This window comes from Parus major, chromosome 1 (assembly GCF_001522545.3).
Source record: "Parus major isolate Abel chromosome 1, Parus_major1.1, whole genome shotgun sequence".
In the NCBI taxonomy this organism is placed as follows: domain Eukaryota; kingdom Metazoa; phylum Chordata; class Aves; order Passeriformes; family Paridae; genus Parus; species Parus major.
Window position 1 is genome coordinate 8839465 of NC_031768.1, and position 20007 is coordinate 8859471.

At 35.3% G+C, this 20007-nt stretch overlaps 1 protein-coding gene across 1 annotated transcript in view; it reads left to right on the forward strand.

Annotated features, from left to right (window-relative positions):
* The window catches only part of CFAP47 (cilia and flagella associated protein 47), a 259171-nt gene that overhangs the window by 144981 nt on the left and 94183 nt on the right, over positions 1-20007 (forward strand). Inside the window, exon 51 of the mRNA XM_019008576.1 lies at positions 13295-13392. Coding sequence (XP_018864121.1) covers positions 13295-13392 — 98 coding nt within the window. The remainder of the gene's footprint in view (positions 1-13294; positions 13393-20007) is intronic.

The window sequence follows — 20007 nt, forward strand, 5'->3', positions numbered from 1 at the left end:
TGCTGCCTGCCTTTGAAGCTAGAAATAGGTTGTTCTTGAAGACTATTTGTGATAAGGCTATTACAGTTGTGTCAGTAATTTTTTTTTGTTAGTAAAAGTCTCAGTTCATCTCAATGTTTTCTCATGGATGAGTTTTATGCCCCTCTTAGATCCTCTCGCCCCCTCAGTAGCCTGCTGCAATTTGCTGGGGACTTTAATTTCTATAGCAGCAGCAAGATAAATTTCCAAGATGGAATTCTGGCTTTTGTTTTATCCTAGGCACTGGGCATGCCTGCATTCTCAGACATTCAGTTATGAGGTAGGATTGCTGGACTAACTAGCACAGGACCACTCATATTTTTACAGAGTAGGCAATAGATATTTCTTGTCCATTGCAGTGCTTTATTTGTTGTGGTCTGTATTGTCTCTCTCAAAAGAGGTCTGTATTGTCTTTCTCTATGGGTGGAGTCCTAACTGTTCTTGGCACAACTATGAAATTTTAGGTGTTAGGGAACTACTGTTTCCCACTGTGGCAAAAGGCAGGTGATACTTTATACATTGTCATCAGAGAGTGAGTGTATGTGTGTGCAAGAAGTTTTTTTTCGAATTAGAATTAATTGTAAAAATGTGATTAGTATTTCTGGTAATATAGTAAAGTAAATTTGTGTCATTTAGGAAGAATGATTCTTGTTTAATAATGTGGTGTATACATTAATTATTATTGAATTTTAGAAAGAATTGCAGGATTGCTTTCACTAACTCCCCTGAATTTATTGGTTATCTACACCTTATTTGCCCAGGAATATATTGAGAAATTAGTAAGAACAACCTTATAAAGTTCAGCTACTGTAAACATGGCAGACAATATCCATGAAATTAATGAAGGGTTGGTTTTATTAGCATGGAATTGTATGAACATAAAGATCTTCTATTTGAAGATTAATGGAATTTTGCTTCATAGTTTCTTTTTATTATTGAAGACATAAATTGCTCACACAACTCTACAATATGTTTTCTGAAATCTAATGAAAATCTGCCCACTTCATCACTGTGCTCAGGGTGCTGCTATTTCATATAAGTGATTTTGTATTTTATGAATGTACAGAGAAATAAATGTCATTTCCCTAAAATGGCCTGGGCTCTCAGCAGAAATCCTTAATACCTCCATCAGGGAAGATGTTGCCTTTTCTGTGTGTGTGATGCTGCTTTGTCTTGCCTTTTTGCCTTTCCTTAGGAGAATAAGATGAAATGCCTACTCTGTCACAGAACTTAGAATGGAAAGTTATCCAAATCCCAATGAACTTGAAAGGTTCATTTTAAAATAAGAGGGTTATACTGAAAAAGAAAAATACACACTTGTCAGTTTTAATACCTTTGCATTTGCCTAGCTGTGTTCCTATGAAACACTGCAGTAAGACTGGATTAGGGTTGATGAAATGCTTTTGGTTAATTTGATATTTTTAGCAGACCCCAAGTATTTTGAAAAAAAAAAATTTTTGATCTGTAAATAAAGTTGTGTTTTTGTTTTTTTTTTCCTAATGATGGCTGCCAGGAATCACTCAGTGGGGTGCACAAGTATAATTTTTGTAACACTGGGCTGTCTTCACATAGGATATAGGCATTCTTAGCCTTAATGTTTAGCATATTTTTAAGAGGAAACTGCATACACTGAGCCTGTCTGAGTATGGTAGAGAATTTAAAAGTGAACCCTGTCTTGAAGTGAGCTGGTTTCTAACTGAAGTCTCATGTAGGTTCATATAATAAAATCAAATTTAACTCAAATTAAAGGTTCAGTTAAAAATTCAAGTATGTTCAAGGAAATGCTGTCAATTTAGTTTCCTGGTAGATAGAAGGAGTGAAATCTTTGAATACTAATTACATTCTGTAATAGAAATGAAGATAAGTTGTACTCAGCATTTCTTGGGTCCTTTTGGTATTTTTTTTTTTTTTGAAAGTGCTGAATTGCAAGCTGGGGATATAAAACTTTTAGAGAAATAGTGCAATTGATTTTAAAGTTGCAAGGGAAATTCTGCAATTCAGTTGATTGAATGGTATTTGACTGTCAAGTGAAAAGCTTATGCTCCTTGTATGTGCTGCAACTCATAAGAGCAGTTATTTGCTTTTGTGACACAACACTAGTAAAAATTGGGTTAACTTTGTCTTCAGTAAGCTTATTTTTAATATGTTATGTTGACAGTAATAAAATAAGGCTTGGAACTTCCCAATAAAGAACAAGTATATTTCAACAGCATATTACACCTGAAGGATTGTTAAGGACCTGAAACAGTTCTTTGCTGTTAAGATTTAAAACTAAAAGGCCTTTGCAATAACAAAATGCCATATTTGTGAGCAGACTCCTGCAACTGAACACCTGCTGCTTTTCTGCTGTCTTTTTGTATTTTTTGACTGCTAGCCTTTTAACAGGTCATTGTATTTAACTAATACAATGATATTGTATTGATTATCAATTCATTATCAATAATATCAATACAATGATATTATATTGATTATCAATTATATTGATATTGTATTATTAAACACTCTTTATATAATCTGTGTTTCACCAATGTGCAATCATATTTCATTCAATAACTTGTGTACGACTGAAACAAAAGTTGAAAACACAAATTAATTACACATTGGTATGTTTTGTTACAGTAGAAGATTTTTACCAGTTCTAAAGTCATATTAATTTCATATTTAATTTTTTCTGGCTACAGTCTTTTGATGTTAAATGTTCTATTTTAGAGTTCTTAGAAGCCAGAAACTTAAAATTATGAAGGAATTTTATGTAGTAAAATTTATTTTATGCATCAACTATTAAAAAAAAAGAAAAAAATGAAAAAAATCTCAAACTCTGGGCAATTATATTTTCTCTGAAGAAATATAACTATTAAATGCATACATTTATAAGCTGTTTTACATGTTTTGTTTTTTTTAAAATTCTGATGTGGAACAGGAAAACACTTTGGTATCATTTTAAGGAATTTCCTGGCTGGAAATCATCTGAGTGTAACTTAATCTTCTGTGCCAAGGTTATATCAGCTGTGACTGTGTGTACATGGCTTCTGAGCTGGCTTTTGCCTTTTCAGACATGTTAATATATTTGTGTGACACAGCTACCCAAGCTGTTCACCTGGCAAGTGATTTCCTCGCATAAGTCACAGTTTACACACATTTAAAATGTGCAGCACTCTGTAAAACCTGGCCAGAATGCTGCTTCTGCCAAGAGACAGAATAAAATGTTCAAGGTTATTTTACCATATCCTTTTTAAAATTTCTTTCAAGCAATTGGTACTGGTGGCTTTTCTGACATAAGGCATCTTTCCCTTCTGTTCTCTTTCCCATTTTTTTCCTTGTTATGTGCTTTATATTGGGTTTATGTGCATCCTTCAGTATTACTGATGATTTCCCTAACCTTCCAGAGAGCCTACAGGGAAATTTAAAGATCCTTTTTTCCATGATCACCCTTATCTTTATATGCCACCATAATAGGAATGAGCTATATTTTTTTCTGTTTCTTATCTGAGACCTTATAAGTTGATAGCTAGAAACAAGATTCCTTTTGGATTTTTCTGTTAGGTTTGGATTTTTTCCAAAGTTAAGACATAGGTAGAAAAAGATAGCAAAATGGTGTCAGTAGAAGTAAAGGTAGATATGGCAAAAGGAGAAAAAACAGTAGTTCTTTGGGAGAAAACAGTAGTCCTTGGGAAAAAACCTCTTAATTTAAGTAATTTTAAAAGTTGTATGAAATAAGAGGAGGCAGTGAGGGTTAATACATAATTTGTTTAACACAGTCCTGACTCTGTGTTTGTTAACAACATATCACAGTTCAATTTATGTGAGCTAGAGATTCTGGTTGGAATGAGTATGTTTTGAGACATTTTGTGGAATATGAGTGTGATAGTTAGGTATAACTTGGTAAAAGTAACTTACTTCCTTGTGGATTTTGACAACCATTCCTCTAGGATATTCTTCAAAGTTATTTACTAATAAAAACTGCATGACCTAGGTAAGCTGTTCTAGTTCTTCTCCACCCTCACCACTGTAAAGTTCCACTTATGCTTTTTGCATGCTTTAAAGTGCACAATTTGTTACTTAATCCATCAGAGTGTTCACCCCTCGTAGCAACCTTTTGTGCATGTGAAAACTGTGAGCATTGTCTTGCCTCGAAAATCTTCTCTAAGGAAAATAAACCAAAACTTATTAAGTAATAGTTGTTTTCTGAACTTCAAATTCTTATCAGTTGTACAAGGTTTTCTGTGGTTCTGTGTCTTTTTATAGGTGCCTAACAATCAGCTACTTTGTGGGGTTTTTTTTTGCTTCTTGAGTTATTCTTGTCTCTTTGCCCTTTGGAATTATTTCCTTATTCAACTCTTAGACTAGATTATTTTATCTATATCCTTCCACTTAACCTCAGCTTCTTTCTTTCTTTGCCAGGTCTTTGAACTAAGGTAATTACAATAACCAAATAACTGTGAGTCTTAAAGCAAATATCATTTATCTTCACATTAGAAGTTAAACTGTACTTTTAAAGTGTTAGTGTTCTAAACAATCACTTCACTATATAATCTACAGTTATATCAAATTTATGCTGAGTGAAAAGTTCTATTTTTTCTTCCTTGCTATTCAAGCTTCTAAAACCATAGTGCAGTAACTGAAAAAGTGTCATCTTCCCATAAATTACCATGAAGTTCTGCTTGTGATGGCAGTCTGATTTTGAGGTAAACACTTGAGATGTGTTAATCATCACTAAGAATAATAGAGCCAGGCAATAAAAGACAATATAGCACCATAAAGGGAGAGTTCTGAGAAACCCCTGTGACATAATTTATATGTGTGGGGTGCAGTCACTCCCAAACATACAGACCATTGCACTTGAATGGTCAATTCAAATTGACCAAATTTGAATTTTCAATGTTAAATTTATTTACCAAATTTATTTTATATGTTCTATTCATGGAAGGTTCCTTATGTAGTAGATTATTAAATGTCCTTGTCATCTCATCTGTTCAGTGATTTTTCAGTGGCTTATTATGAAAGTCTTGGGTTTCTCTCAGTGTGTGCCTTTATGGTTTTAGGAAGGCACAATAAGAAATGTTGGACCTACATTGGTAAGGTTTGTGACAATCCTTTGAATTCATTCCCCCAGAATTTATTCCTCAAACTTCTACTAAGGCAGAATATTCCCTTCTCTGCCCTCCCCTTCCCCATGTCTCCCCACTCCCTCCCAAAACCACTAAAACAGTGAAGTTTAGACTCTTGTGTTGCAAAAATATGCTGGATTTCTTTTCAGCATTTGAGATTTTCGTCCTCTTTGCATGCTTTGTGTTCACATATGTCATGCTGCCTGCAGAGCTCCAAAAGGTGAGAGGAGATGGGTTCTAATGCCACATATATTACCTGTGTTCTTGTTGGTTTTTTTCTCTTTTTTTAGATCTATATTTACTGATGTCACAAGTGCTTGGATGACACACTTATCATGTGCCCTGAGTTTATTCCCATGCCATGATTTCACCAGAAAGAGTTTAACATGGTAATAAGATGAGATCCTGATTTCTGTCTCAGTGTGTACCAGCAGATCTTCTGTCTCCAGTAGACAGGCTGGGCTAAATGTCCTGACAGATACATACCCTGGATAAACACAGGACAAATGGAGAGTGAAAAAAAAGCCCCAGTAGAAGGTGAATAACTGTATTTGCCATATTTACATTTTCATGACTCAACTGAAAGGTAGAAGTGGGAGCTGTGACATCGTTATATTAAGGTTCTAAGAGTTTATGAAGGACATCAAGAATATTCTGAGTTAAAGAGATATTTTCCATCTTCCACATCCCATAAACATAACAGATCTGCTGGATGATTGTTTTGAAGTTGTTACCTGGGAGATGGAGATGAGAGTGTCTATGGAGTAAAGGTGTCTAACTGAAAAATGGTGTTAAAACATCCTGCTGTGCTGGTATTAATAGTATGGCAGACTGAGCTTCAAAAATGGAAGATACCTACAGCATTAGTCATCCTTTTGCTTGAAATAAGCTGTTCAGTGTTAAAATTCTCTCTTCTCCTAGAGTTTTGAAGAAGTTTAGGGAAGAGGAATGTCTTTCATGGGCTGGTGGTATCTCAGTTTCCACCATAAGGTGGTGATGTTAATTTGAAAAAATGGATTTGAAGCCAGAATTTAAAAAAGAGAGGTTCTGGATATCTGTTTTTTAAAAGGTGTGACACTTTTTCAGAGCTTTGTGTTGTACAAATCACAGCTAATTCCAAGGGCCAAAGCAAGATTTTGATTTTGCATTTAAAAAAATTGTTCTAATTTCCATTTCCAATTTTTCCTAAGTGGAAAAGGCTCTGGAGATACAGTCCTTAACTGTATCAAGAAAAGGAACCTTAATCCATCTTGCAGATTTTCCTTTTGTAAAATACCCTTCTTCACTAAACCTGCCTGTGGGTACTATATTAACTTGAAAATTCTGAATTAATTTAATATTAAGTATATATTTACACATGAAAGCATCATAATTTAATTTTAAACTGCAGCATTTTGAAGGCCTCACTTTCATGCATCAGTTACAATTTACATGGGCAAACTAATGCAATCTTCAATCCTCAGAGTCACTTTAAGGACTGTCCCTCTGCATGACTTAGGCTGGATACAGAATGTAAGGCACACTCTAAATTAATGGAAGTTGCTCTTGGGGAATTATAGCATCATATCCTTTAAGAACAAGATTAATGACTGATGAATATTAAAGTATTTTTTCAAGTAGTGTTATATGGAATACATGACATGAATATTCATTTGTGGTTAGGGTTAGGGTTTCTCAGATATGTTCATGTATATAAAATGGCTGCTGAGAGCAAAATTTATCTTGCCATGTTATGCAAAAGCATTTTTAAAAGCTGTACACGTTGATTACTTTTATTGAAAAAATTAACCCTTAGGTGAGAAAACTCATGAGCTGAAGCCTAAAGGTGAAAGCCCTAAACTAATAACTTCCCTGGAAGAAGAAAGTGTAGAAGTGTTGCCTTTCCAAGGATAAGTTATTCCTCATGTAGTAAAAATGAACATAAATGCCTGACTTCTTGGATCATTTTGGGCTCTTAATGTAATGGAGTTGCAACATTTTCTTAATGTGTTAATGTTTTACAGCTTCCCCCCATAAATCAAGTGCAGATTTTTTACACTTAGAAACTAGAAGGGAAGTACCTAGAGCCAGTTAAAACAAGATTTAACTTTTTTTACAGTGGAGTGATGGGTCTACCTATACAGAAAAAATTGCAGGTTTTTCCTTCAGTATGTGAACTGTTTAGATCTATCTAGGGACACTGTCAAAAGTATACAAAAACTTTTTATAAATGGTTTACATGTCTTAGGACCAATTAGGGTACTTAGTTTTGTATCTGGAATGAACTTAGAGGTTTATGGTGAGTCAAAAGTAATCCCCTAAAATTCTTTGAAAAATATATTTTTTTTAAAATTTAGCAGTGTAGGAAAACTAGAATTGTCAGTAAAAGTTTGCATAAGAAATGTCAGGTCTTTCTATAGTAATTCTTAGATGGTTAAGGCCAGTCCAGTTGGAAAAATAAAAAATGTAAATAATCATGGATTTAAAAGCTAGTCTGTTTCATATAACTTATATGAAAATCATTTATTCTAAATCAAAAAGGTTTAAATTTTGATTTTTCCTGCATGACCTCTTTACATATTGTAAGCTGTTATGTGTTTATATATTGTAGGAAACTAGACAAAATGTCATTTTTAATTTATGTCTTACATTCTGTAAAGCACAGCAATATACCTATGATGACAACATTAAGGATGCTCACTAAGTGAGAATGTTCATAACTTAGAGCCTAGGAAGTTTTTTGAAGAGTCAAGAAATCATGCTGTGTTATTTCTCTGCCTGCTATTCCAAAGTAAACCCATATCCTTAAACATCCTAAATTAAGATTTTTCCTTTAATAACCATATTTCTGATGCCAAAATGAGAAGTCAATAAAATTAGAATGAAGTATTTCAAATAAATCAATGTTATTTAGCATTACAATTCAAGTTTCCCCGTTGTGTCCATACCCACACACGCCCCACTCCCAAAGACCCTAGAATTCTACGATTTTCAGGACACCAAGACAAATCTTCCTTCATCATCAGTGATGTGTCATTCAGGTGACTGATGGACAGCTCTGTCTCAATCAGGAGAGAAGGATCTTTTCTATTTATAACTGACAGCACATTTAATGCTGGGGTAGCAGATGTAGGATGAAAAGTAAATTTAAGGAAAGGGGATAGAGAGATCAGAAGTTTCAGCTTGTGGCTGATACTGTAAAAAGATATTCTCATCCAAGTGAGTAGAAAGGAGCATCTTGTGAGTAGAAGGAAGAGGATTTCAGAGCTGATAACTCTTCAGGACATGATACAAAATGTAAGATTAAAAGTGTATGGTTTAAAATACTGGTATTCTAAGAATGATTTTATAACATTTTTAAAAATTGCACAATAAATGAAGAGATCAAGAAGGAGAAACAGTTTATTTGCATGACTGAAGAGAAGTAGGACAAGGCACCAGACTGATTTGATTACAAAAGGATATTCAGCTCAGGAAGAAAACACAATGATTTTGTTATATCATACAAGCTGGAATGAGGCTTGGAAGGGAAGCTTGAGGTTTTAACCTGAAATTTTTGTTGAAGGTTCAAGTTTGATTTTCATGTAAATTGTGATTTAGTGGTCCTGTGTTTTAAATACAGAACTGTCTGTTCACAAATGTAATTACTGTAGATAAATACTGGTTGATGAAATTGAAATGCTATTAAGGAACAGATACAGAAATATGCCTTCTTTTTGTTTTGATTGTTCCCCCAACTCAGGGTAACTACATGAAACAGGAACTACACAGCTTTCTACACAGTTTCCAGTGATTCCATAGTAAAGCCAAAAATTACAAAATAATCGGGGAAAGTTCTAAAAACTTAAAATTAGGAAGCTCTTTTACAGTGCTGCTAACTGAATATGCAGCAGCTAATATATGGAAGATGCTGGTTTGCACTAACATTAGTGATGGATACCTGACCCTAACTGGTCAGGGTGAAAATCTACTGACCAAAGGAGAGGCTAAAAGTGAAGGTGGTGGAGGTTAAACATTGAAGCAGGTGAATTTTTATGTTCAGAAGATTTGTGCTCACTCCTTTCTAGTGGTGATTTCCATCTGAAGTACCGACTACAATTTGTTTTGTTTCATGAGATCTGACAAGATCATGACCTGATGGTTGCATAAAGCAGGCTAAGCATTTTTATTTGTCATCCAAGGCCCAGAGTGAGGAGATAAGAGATCCAGGCTTAAAGTCAAATGGAGTTTATCTCACAAAACATCAAAATGCGTGCTCAGGCCCTAAGAAAAAACTTAAAATGCATTAAAAATGTCAATGGAAGTTTAGAAAAGTAGAGAGAAAAGGAGGAGTGCATACATAATTTTTTTTTTCTGCCTGCTTTTGAAATGTGTTCAGAAAACAGAAACAGACAAATATAACCTTGTTCTGTGACTAGAGAAAAGCCATCTCTGAGTTTCAGCCTGATATTATCTCCATTGCCCCTGACTGCTGAACCTTTCCCAGCATCTACTCTCTGGTAAAGTAAAATTGTTTGAAAAACTCTAACAAAAAAGTGTAAAAGAAATCCCTGAACTCCTGACCTACTGCTCTGTACATTAGAAAATGAATTTCTAATACTACTGCTATCTTCAGCCATGCAAGTGGGTTTTTGGGTTTGAATGCTGAGATAGAACTAAAGGAAATAGTTTTAAAACTAAAAAAAAAGCATTTGCTGTTGTTTAGGTCTGTTTAAGGTATTTTATTTTTTCTGGGAAGCTTAAGCTTTATAGCTTTGGAAGAGACTTCAGAGTATTCTCCAGAGTGAGAACTAGCTTCTGTCTTGTAGGAAGAGAAGAAATTTGGAGTAAAATTTGTCTGTAACTACTTGGGGATGAGGATACTTGCAATAAATTGGCCTTGATGTAGCCCGTTCAAATATTCTAGATGGGTAAACACATGAGCAGGGACTCACCTTTAAAGTCACTATTTGATATCAGGTTTTCAGCTAAGTGAGGATAAACCCCTGAGTTTTATGGTTTTAACAATGCAAGTGGGCAGCAGGCAATTCAGCTTTGTTTTCACCGAGTGAAGGTTGACAGAACATCAAAGTTTAAACAACTTCAAGGCTTAATACTAAGCAGAAATTGCAGAAACTTTCAGTCAAGGGTTCAGCTGCAAAAATAAAAAAGATGCTCCTTCAGCAGAGAATTGCCAGTTTCATACCATGCATTGAGAAAACTGTTTTTATGAAAGATTTTTAAAATTTTTAGGGAAATGCCAAGTGTCATGCAAATCGTCCTATAATTGAAAATATCTAAATGTAGTATTGTTGAAAAATATATACAAGGTATTCCCTCCCAAACATGATAGCTGTTTTCCAGAAAGGTAATCTTTAAGTACTGTAGATTATTTGGGGTCTCCAGAAAAAATATTCGATTTTTCAAAATTGATAAAAATTTAAAGAGAAATTAATCTAAACATTCAAATGCATAAAAAGTAAAAAAAAAAAGAAAAAAAATAAATCAAGGATTTCTAACCTGAAAAAAAGTTTTAATAGCTCCAAATACTTGAAGTCAAAAGAAAGCAACTTTACTTGAAAGCCTTGCTTTTGAGAAATATCAGAAATTAGGGTATTTTTTAAGTAAATTGAACAAAATAAATGAATTTGTATAATGAAGGAAGAAGAAAGAAGGGAAGTAGACTGTAAGTTTTATATTACTGTAGTTATGAAGAACAGAAAGTGATTCAGGAAACTTATGAATACAGAGGAGAAATGTGTGGTCAGAGAGAAAAAGAGGGCTGTAATTGTATATAGAAAAATAACTTGTTTGCAGTATATATGAATTGCTGGAAGGCCTAATATTGTAATGACAAGTAACAATACACAGTACTCTAAACCACATTTCCCTTACTCATACACCTGCTGATTATGTCAAAGAATTCAAATTGTTTCGTGTGTTGTGGCTTCCTTCACTTATCGTGATGGCTAATAATTTTCTTTGGAATATATAAATATATATATATATAAATATATATATATAAACAAATGTCTGTAATTTCTGAATTTATGCAAGAGACCTGTCTAAAAATTGGGATCACATTCTCTGCCTTTTCATTTCTTCATATCCCAAGCTGACTTAAGCAAGGGGTCACATGCTGGTTTGCACCACCATAATTTAATACATGAGGTCCTTTTGAATTCACTTGCAGAAGAACCCCAGAGTGATTTGGGTTGGAAGGGTCTTTAAAGCTTGTCTAGTTCCACCCCCCCTGCCATGGACAGGGACACCTTTCATTAAACCACAATTTTTGGGCAGGCACTCTCTTGCAAGGGTGATTTGTTACTTTTCAGTCTGTTCTGAAACTTTTTCCACTGAAACCTCAATTTGGAAGAGATTCTCTGACCATTCCCCTCAAAACAAGCTCTAGAGTTTAGAAAGTCCCTGAACTCCACTGAAATGAACACCACTGCAAAGAATTAATTTAGATTTTCTGCTGCAGCCTTATCTTCCTTGAGCATTCCTTTTCCACCCTGATCATCTATCAGCCCTTCTGAGTTTGTCAGGCTACCAGCTTCAGATGTGTTTGAAAAGGTTGTGCTACTGCTTTTTTAAATCCTTAGCCAGCTGTCACTTGAGGGTGGAGTTTTTTTGGGATGGGTGTTCTTGGAGGTTGGAGGAGAGTGTGGCAGCCTTGTTAATTTTCTGCTTAAACAGCAACTCATGCTCTTCTCTGTTTTCCTTAACAGAAGGAAAATGTCTTCCTTAAGACATTCACTTGCGAATCAGTCACTGTACTTTAATAAATCCCTTTGCCCTGAAGTTTAATCACATATCCTTGGTAAATGGAGCTTTACTGTTGATGTTTTCCTCTTTTATTTCCTACCTGAATTTCAGAGCTTTGCTTACAGTTTGACTGCATTCTTGAAGAACTTGATGTCCCAAGCTATGGGTACTCTTTGATTTTCTTTTGTTCTTTAATTAAGAACTTTCATTTCAGCTTTCAAGGTCCTGTTTTGGTGTAAGGTGGTCCTCCCTTCTTGCAGAAGCTCTGTGTATTGTTTTTTTTTTACCTTTTGCAATTGATTAAACTAAGGATCCTGTACATGTATGACTTTTGCATGTGATTAAACTCAGGGTCCTGTACATGCCAGAGTCCTTTAATGGACATTCAGAAGATCTCTTTAGCTCAGTGATGCTAATTTTTATAGATTGTAAGCCACTGAGACTATTCCAGACAGTGTAAGCCTGGAATTCTGGTATTAAAATCCAGTAAATTATATGCATATCAAATTAGCCCAAAGAAAATGGGTGAGTTAATACAGAATGTCTTTGGTGAAAATTGTAAGAAAATAATGCAAATAAATCCTGTCAGAAACAGTTTCATTGGAAACGGTGTTTGGAAATAAAGTCATATATGTGGAATAAGGAACTGCAAGAAGGAAAATGATGACTCTGAGATGAGCTGGGGTCACAGAAGAAGAGAAAACCAGAAGGAGCTCCCAGGACTAATTCTGTGGTAGAACAGGAGTGCTAATGGAGCTCTCTAGAGTATAATTCAGGAAAGTGTGAGTAGGAGGATTAAGGCTATTTTCATCTCATACAATATACTGACAAACAGGAATAGTGCAAGTAGTTCTTGAGTATGCATTATTAAAAGGTGCTGAACAATTCTTTTTATATGAAAATATCCTACCACGTGAAATAATTCGTGCTGTGAAAATCAGGCCTTCTGGTAGAGATTTCAGGCTTAATTTGTTTCATCTACCTGAATGAGATTGATGAGATAATTTTATTAACACTCATGACTGTATTCTAAAATCAGAAAAATGCTAGGTACAAAAATCATTGTGTTAGGAGAACTAATTTGGATTTTCTTTTATAAAATGATAAAAGTACTGTTGGTTTGCTATGAAGTTTTAGTTACAAATCAGTGATATTTAAAATGCAGAAACAATGTGGTAGTCTAGGAAGCTAATTTGCCAGAGTGCTATTTCCATTCAGTTTGTGTATATATTGATTTTGTTACTATTTTGAATCCTGACAAGAAGGGATTAGATAATACAGTTTGTCGACAGTGATTAAATCAGTTCATGATTTGTTTTGTCTCAGTATGAACAGTGACTGGCATTTCTGCTAGGAGTTCAAAGTTCTCATTGATTTGAAGGCTGCTAGGATTGATCATCTCATTGGATAATTCGTAAGGCATTTTGCTTTTTCAAACATAGGAGGAAGTTCTACAAACTGCAAAGTGTGGTTCTCCTTGAAGATTTACAGCACACCTGCAGCAGCAGAAAGGACAATACATGTGGACTGCAAAGCTCTGGTAAGATTACTTTAAATGTCAAATTTTGTTCTACTGCATTAGAAGAAAAATTCAATTTTTGCTGTTGTTCTGGCTGCTATCACAGAGGATTATTCAATTTTATTAAGTGACCACACAATCATTTTTTGAGTAAAAAAATTCAATACTTATTAAGATCTCATTTAATAGCTCAGTGATATGAACTAAAATAAATGCTTGAATAAAAGTATCTTCTTTATCCTGTTGGAAAAATTACACTTTTATTCTGCTGACATCTGCTTTTAATTTTGGATCTTAAATAAGCCTGAATTCTAAAAAAACTCCAGTTTATCTGTATCTAGCCACAATGGAATATGGCTCTTCTGGTACTTTGCTTCTTCATGCATGCCAAATTATTATTGTCATTTAAATTTCTTTAATCATTGGGATGTATTTAATCATGTTTGTATTACTAGATGAATACATACTGTCATTCTCAAAAAAATTATATTGGTCATACTAGAAGAACAATTGCATCATATTAAATAAGTATGTTTAAGTCACTTAACCATGTAAAGATAAATAACTTTTTAGTATGTTTGCTTAATAAATAGTGGTTTTGTTTCCCACTGATTTGTAATTTTGTTTGTCTTTGAATTGTCATTTGTAAGGTGTTTGTTTTCAGAGCTAATATTTTTCCTAACTTCTGTAAATGGATTTTTGCTTTATCATCTAGACAGCCTCCTTTCTGCATGCATTATAATAACAGGTAACAGCTTATATGAGTAGAGATGACTGGTATGGAACATTTTTGCAATTAAAAATATGTGATGGAAGTGCTAGGGGAGTACCTCTTCTAGTCACAGATGCTGGAAAAGAAGAGTCTCTTCAGTTCATTTTACATGTGTTCAAATGGGGGGAAAAAAATCCAAACCAGTAAGCACTTCTGAAAATATTTAAATATCATTGCTCATGTATGACTTCAGGTTTGCTCTTCTTTCCTTGAAGTTCAGTGTCCTGACTGTGAACTTCTGTAGGGAAGAGAAACAGAAAATGATGTTTTCAAAGTCTTGGTGTTGGATGAATATGCTGGGAGGTGTCTGGTGCTAGTGAGAAATGTAAAAGCTGGACTAAAAGAGTTTGTGATTTGAGACCTTGAAAGGAGTAGTGTAGGTATTTGTCCCACAGGATCATGCATTACCTTTTGTCATTTTCTGATCTGAAAATTCTCTGAAGTGGCAAAAGAGAAAGATAGATTTGAAGTACACTATTGACTCCTATTGTATGAGAAATTCTCAAGGTGCATTTGAACTCTTCCTATAAATTTTAATCAAATTCAATATGAAAACTTGAAAAAAAACCCCACATTAAAGTACAAAATACTTCTGCGATGTTCAGGGCACTGAAATTATTGACCTTAAAATTTGGATAATTCCTTTAAAGGAAGATGAAGGAGGTAAGGAAATAGTTAGCCTCTTCTTCAGATCTCTATGGAAAATATAATTTTTTATTGATGAATTTGGAAGATGACATGAATATTTTTCAACTAACAAATAATAACATGTGGTTACTAATATGGAATTGTGATTGCTGAATTTACTGGTTATATGCCAAGCATTTAATTTTGGAGTGTGAGAGCTTTCTGTCTCTAATGTAAGGGAATGGGATTATCCTAGCTGATGTCTCAGTAGACCTGTCAGTGTGACACCAGGAAAGAGAACCAGTGCAGTCCTTGACTGCTGAAGAATGGTCAGACATGAACAGAAAGCAAATAATGCTGATGGTACTGTTATTAGAATGTGCACACATCTGGTTCTTGAAGGTTAAAAATGAGTTTGAAGTACTGGAAGAATATCAAAGAAATCTCCTAGAAGCATGGGGGACTGGAAAAGCAAGCCTTGTCTGATGAATGTTAAATAGCTTTATCAACTTAGATTGCCAAAGAAAAAATGGAGAAGAAAGGTGACCATTCGCTAAAGAATATTTAGTGATGATGTCTCAGTTTGCTGACTAACATGCATCAAGAGTTAACAGCCAAAAATTTACGTCTGAGAATTATTTAATCTTGTGTGGAATGTCCCAGTAATGAGAACAATGAAATACTGCAAGATCTTACTAATGAAAACTGTAGACAGAGTTTTGTGAAGGTGAGAACTTGAAATTGCTTCAAAAGCTGATAAATATTTTAAAAGCATAGACACCTGGTACATCTGCTACATCAGTGAGTCAGATTTAATGAATCCATTGATCTCTTTTTGACCTTAGAGTCTTCTTGCTTCCTGGCCTGTGGAACAAAGAGGATTAGCAACATTTAACATTTAATAGTGGACAGTGTGGGATCATCCTGGCACATGTCCTGTTATAGATGATGAGTATATTTGCTTGCAGATTTCAGTTTTGTGTTTGAGGTTTGGAAATGCTTCAGGTTGACTCAGCCTTTTGTACTTCATACATGAGCATCTGTCTGAAATGGAGTGGCAGCTCCCACCAGATGGGAAGGGGAGGTGAGGGGTGTCAGGATTCAGGCTGAGTTTCTGACTCTGGGCAGGTTCTGACCCTGAGGCACTGGCCATCCCTGGATGCTGCTCCTCTGTTGAAGAGTGTGGAGAATTTTTAGGAAACAAGAAGTTCTGTCTGGCAGCACCATAGAGTTGTCTGTAACTCACATCTTGGTGTCAGAATAGAGTTAATCTCTTCTGTTTTCAGTACGTGAAATCAGCTAAAAAGAAATAGCAGAGTTAGGTCTGTACTTCCATCATCCCAAACTCATGCATTGTATTACCATCCTCATTTAATTTGTTCAAAATTTTCTGTGCTAAGTATTATTGCATGTGCTTTCAGCTATATTTTGCATAATGCTTAATTCTGATTAGGTCAGCGATCTTGAACTGGAACAACACAGGATTTTCCAGTTACATTTACCTTTAATTTGCTTTGTTACTTCCATGTCTTAACATCCTTAAGGTGAAAAATTTCAATATCAAAGTGTTTCTGCAGATATATATCTGAAAGACTTAGCATCAACTTGGTTTAGCTCAAGCTTTTATTAAAATATTTTAAATTTGCATTTCTATTGTTGAGACCAATCTCTCTACGTATCATTTTTGGATGTATTTTTTCTCTCAACCTAAAATTCAAAGTGGAGAATGACTAGTGAAATTAATCAAACCCAGTTTTATGCTGCCCAAATTTTGTTAAAATTCTTTTGACCTGTTATAGCTGAAATCATTTAAGCTTGTACTTTGCTATTAACCAGATTATGATTAAGGTATTTATGGAAATAAAAATATAGAATAAGTCAATACTGAAAGCCATAAGCCATATTGAAAAAGTCTTTAATTTTAAGCTCTACTGTAATTTCAATTATTTTAATGACTATATATCAGTAAAAGAAGTACCCTTGCGTGAATAGAAGAAGTTATCTAACTGGAAATTTGGTCAGATCCTGTTGTAGTCCTCACTCTTGAGTAGACAGTCTGGGTTTGTGGCTGGGCACTAGAACAGGCTCCCCAGGGCAGTGCTCACAGCAGCAGCCTGACAGAGCTCTCAGGCACGTGGGGTGACTCTTGGGGTGTCCTGAGCAGAGCCAGGAGCTGAACTCCATGTTCCTCAAGGTCCCTTCCAACTCAGCATCTCCTATGATTCTCTGAAATGGACTTCAGTGATGACCTAAGAATTGACCCATAAATTAAAGGAAGTAAAGGAAATAGCTGTTTTAATTTAAAATATAATATTTTATTCCTAATTTTTACACACACCGTATTTTCCCCAATTTGAGGCACACGTGTCTCTAAACTGAATTAGATTTAATTTTTTTGGTCCATGTGGTCAATAGAATGCCCACCACAAATAATTTTGTATGATACAATGCTTTAAAGGTCAATACAGTGTTTGAATAAGAAAAATAATGTAATCTCATTTTCTATGTGTGTGTTCTTTACTTCCTATGAAGAAAATTATAGTAAAAAAGGAAAAATTGCCACAAACTTGGCTCTTAGCACTGCTAGTGTTTAATATTGTTATGTTTAGAGGTTTTGGGACAAAGAAGCAGTTTCACTTTCTACTTTTTCTCCCTGGTCATTAGTACTCATGGTATCTTCTGTGTTGGATAAATGTTTGGTGCCATTACTTTGCAAATAGCAAAATAAAATATTGATTTTAACTTTTTTTGTAATAATTTCACATGCTTTTATTTCCAAGTAAGGAATGGCTGACAGTCTGTTTTTTCAATGTTCAGTTAAACTTCTTTCTCATTTTTCTCTCCAGGTTTTTGGGGTTTGTGTTTTTGTTTTGTTCTTGTTGTTGTGTTGTTTTGGTTTATTTGGTGGTGGAGGCTTGTATTTTTGGGTTAAAGGTGGGAAGGCTGGGTGTTTTCATGTTTGGCTGGGTTTTTTTCCACCTTGGGCAGATTGGTATGTGATTTCTGATTTTCATTTAAAATGAATGATTTTTAAAAGCCTGTAGCCTGCTGATCTGGATATTTTTTCTAATCCAAGCCCTGAATGCTCTGGAATCCAGTGCTCAGCCATTGCAGAATAAGAATAACCCTACTGAAATAGAGGGAGAGTGTCCAGCTGCAAGGAAAATTTTCAGCTTTTCTAAGTTCTGTGTATATTAAGAGAAAATAGATAATTAAAAGAATCCTGGAAAGGTTGTAAGGATGCATTCCAGCTGTGAAGGATTGCTAAAGCTTTGTAAACAGGGGAACCCTTACAAGTGTGTCAGGGATAAACCTGTATTTCAGAGAAGGGATATTATCTAGTGTTGGTAATAGTGAAATAACCCAGTCAGGCCTAGTGCTGCTTATAATGAACACCTCCAACTTTGCCTTACAAATTCATCAGTCACTGCCCAGACTTAAAGTCCTTTTATGTCAGCTGTTGTAATGAAAGAAACCAATCTAAATTCTAAGAATATTTGCCTTTTTTCAGTGTCCTCTGTTTTTCAGTCCACCTAGAGAAGCAGTTTGAGCAGTTGGAACTGCTGCCTGTAGAGAGCATTTCCCCACAGTCATTAAATATCTCATCAATTGTGCTACATGTAGAAATAGTTTCATAGCACTGTCTTGGAATTAATTCCAATAAAGAAATTTCAGATTTGTGAGGTGTCATTTCTATTCTATCATTTTAGAAAAACGTTCTGTTTTGAACAGCATAATGTAAGGTAGAGTGATGTTGGAGATTTGTGAGCTTTGGCTTTCCTTCCACCAATGCAAATTTCAGGTTGTGTTTCACCCTGACAAAGATCATCAACTCTATTAAAAGAGATCAGCTGAAAAGTAGTTCAGGGAAAAAGGGAGAAAGTATGCTCTGTGATCACAGTCCGCTCAGGAATTTATTAATTTTTCTCTTACGAAAGTATTAGCATATTTTTATTTAATTTTGTCTTGTCTAGACCAGCCTGTGGCAGTCTAATAAATCACAAAAGCAAAAGAAGAAACTTCTAAGAGTGGGGGTGGTATAGGATGCAGAAGAGTATTTTCAAATGTGTATTTTACTTTAAAAAAAAATCTGAAGTATATTTGAATAGTTCTATGGATTTTACTCTGTTAGTGACATCTAGACAGCACAGGTTAGATCAGACTGTTCTTCATTAGTAGCTGACAGCTTTTTAAATTCATTATAAATTCTAAGAATTGCCTGCACAAACCTCATCAAGTTCAAAAGGCCAGGAGCAAGGTCCTGCACCTGGCTCAGGGCAATCCCAAACACAAATATGGGCTGGGCAGGTCTTGGATTGAGAGCAGCTCTGAGGAGAAGGACTTGGGGGTGTTGATGCATGAGACCCAGCTGTGGCCCACAAAGCCAAACGTGTCCTGGGCTCCATCAGCAGCAGGGTGGGCAGCAGGTCAGGGAGGGGATTTTGCCCGTCTGCTCTGGTGAGGCCCTACCTGCAGTGCTGAGTCCAGCATCCCCCAAATTGGAGGAATATGGACGTGTTGGAGAGCGTCCACAGGAGGCCATGAAGATGGTGCAAGGCTTGGAGTATCTCATACCCTGTGAGGACAGAGAGAGTTGGGGCTTGAGCAACATTTCAATACCTAAAGGGAGATACAGGTGAGCTGGAGAGGGACTTTTGACAAGGGCATGTAGAGGTTAGTCAATTACTGTAATGACTGTAAACTGACAGAGAGTACGTTTAGATGAGATGTAAAGAAAAGATTCTTTACTGTGCTGAGGGTGCTGAGTCCCTGGCACAGGTTGTCCAGAGCAGTTGTGGCTGCCCCATCCCTGGAAGTGTCCAAGTCCAGGCTGGATGGGGTTTTGAGCAACCTGGTCTGGTGGAAGGTGTGATTGATAGCAGGGTTGTTGGAACAGGATAATATTTTATGGTCCATCCAACCCAAATAATTCTGTGATACTCCTCAAACTCTTCTCATACAGAAATAATTCTGCCTTCTAGTGGATTTGTAAGTTGTAGATCAGAAGTATCAGCCTTGCTAATGCTGTGATGTACTTCTCGTAGATTTATTGGCTCAATGGATAGTTCAAAAGCCTTGGCAGATCTTTAGAATCTGGGAATCATACTTTGGGGACTGCAGTAGTAGAACCCTGAGATTCTATTCAAGGTAGCATAGAATTCTACCTATGAGAGATAGCATTCTGTTTTAAACCTATTTTACAGAGAGGTTTTACAGAGAGGCACAATATCAAGAAA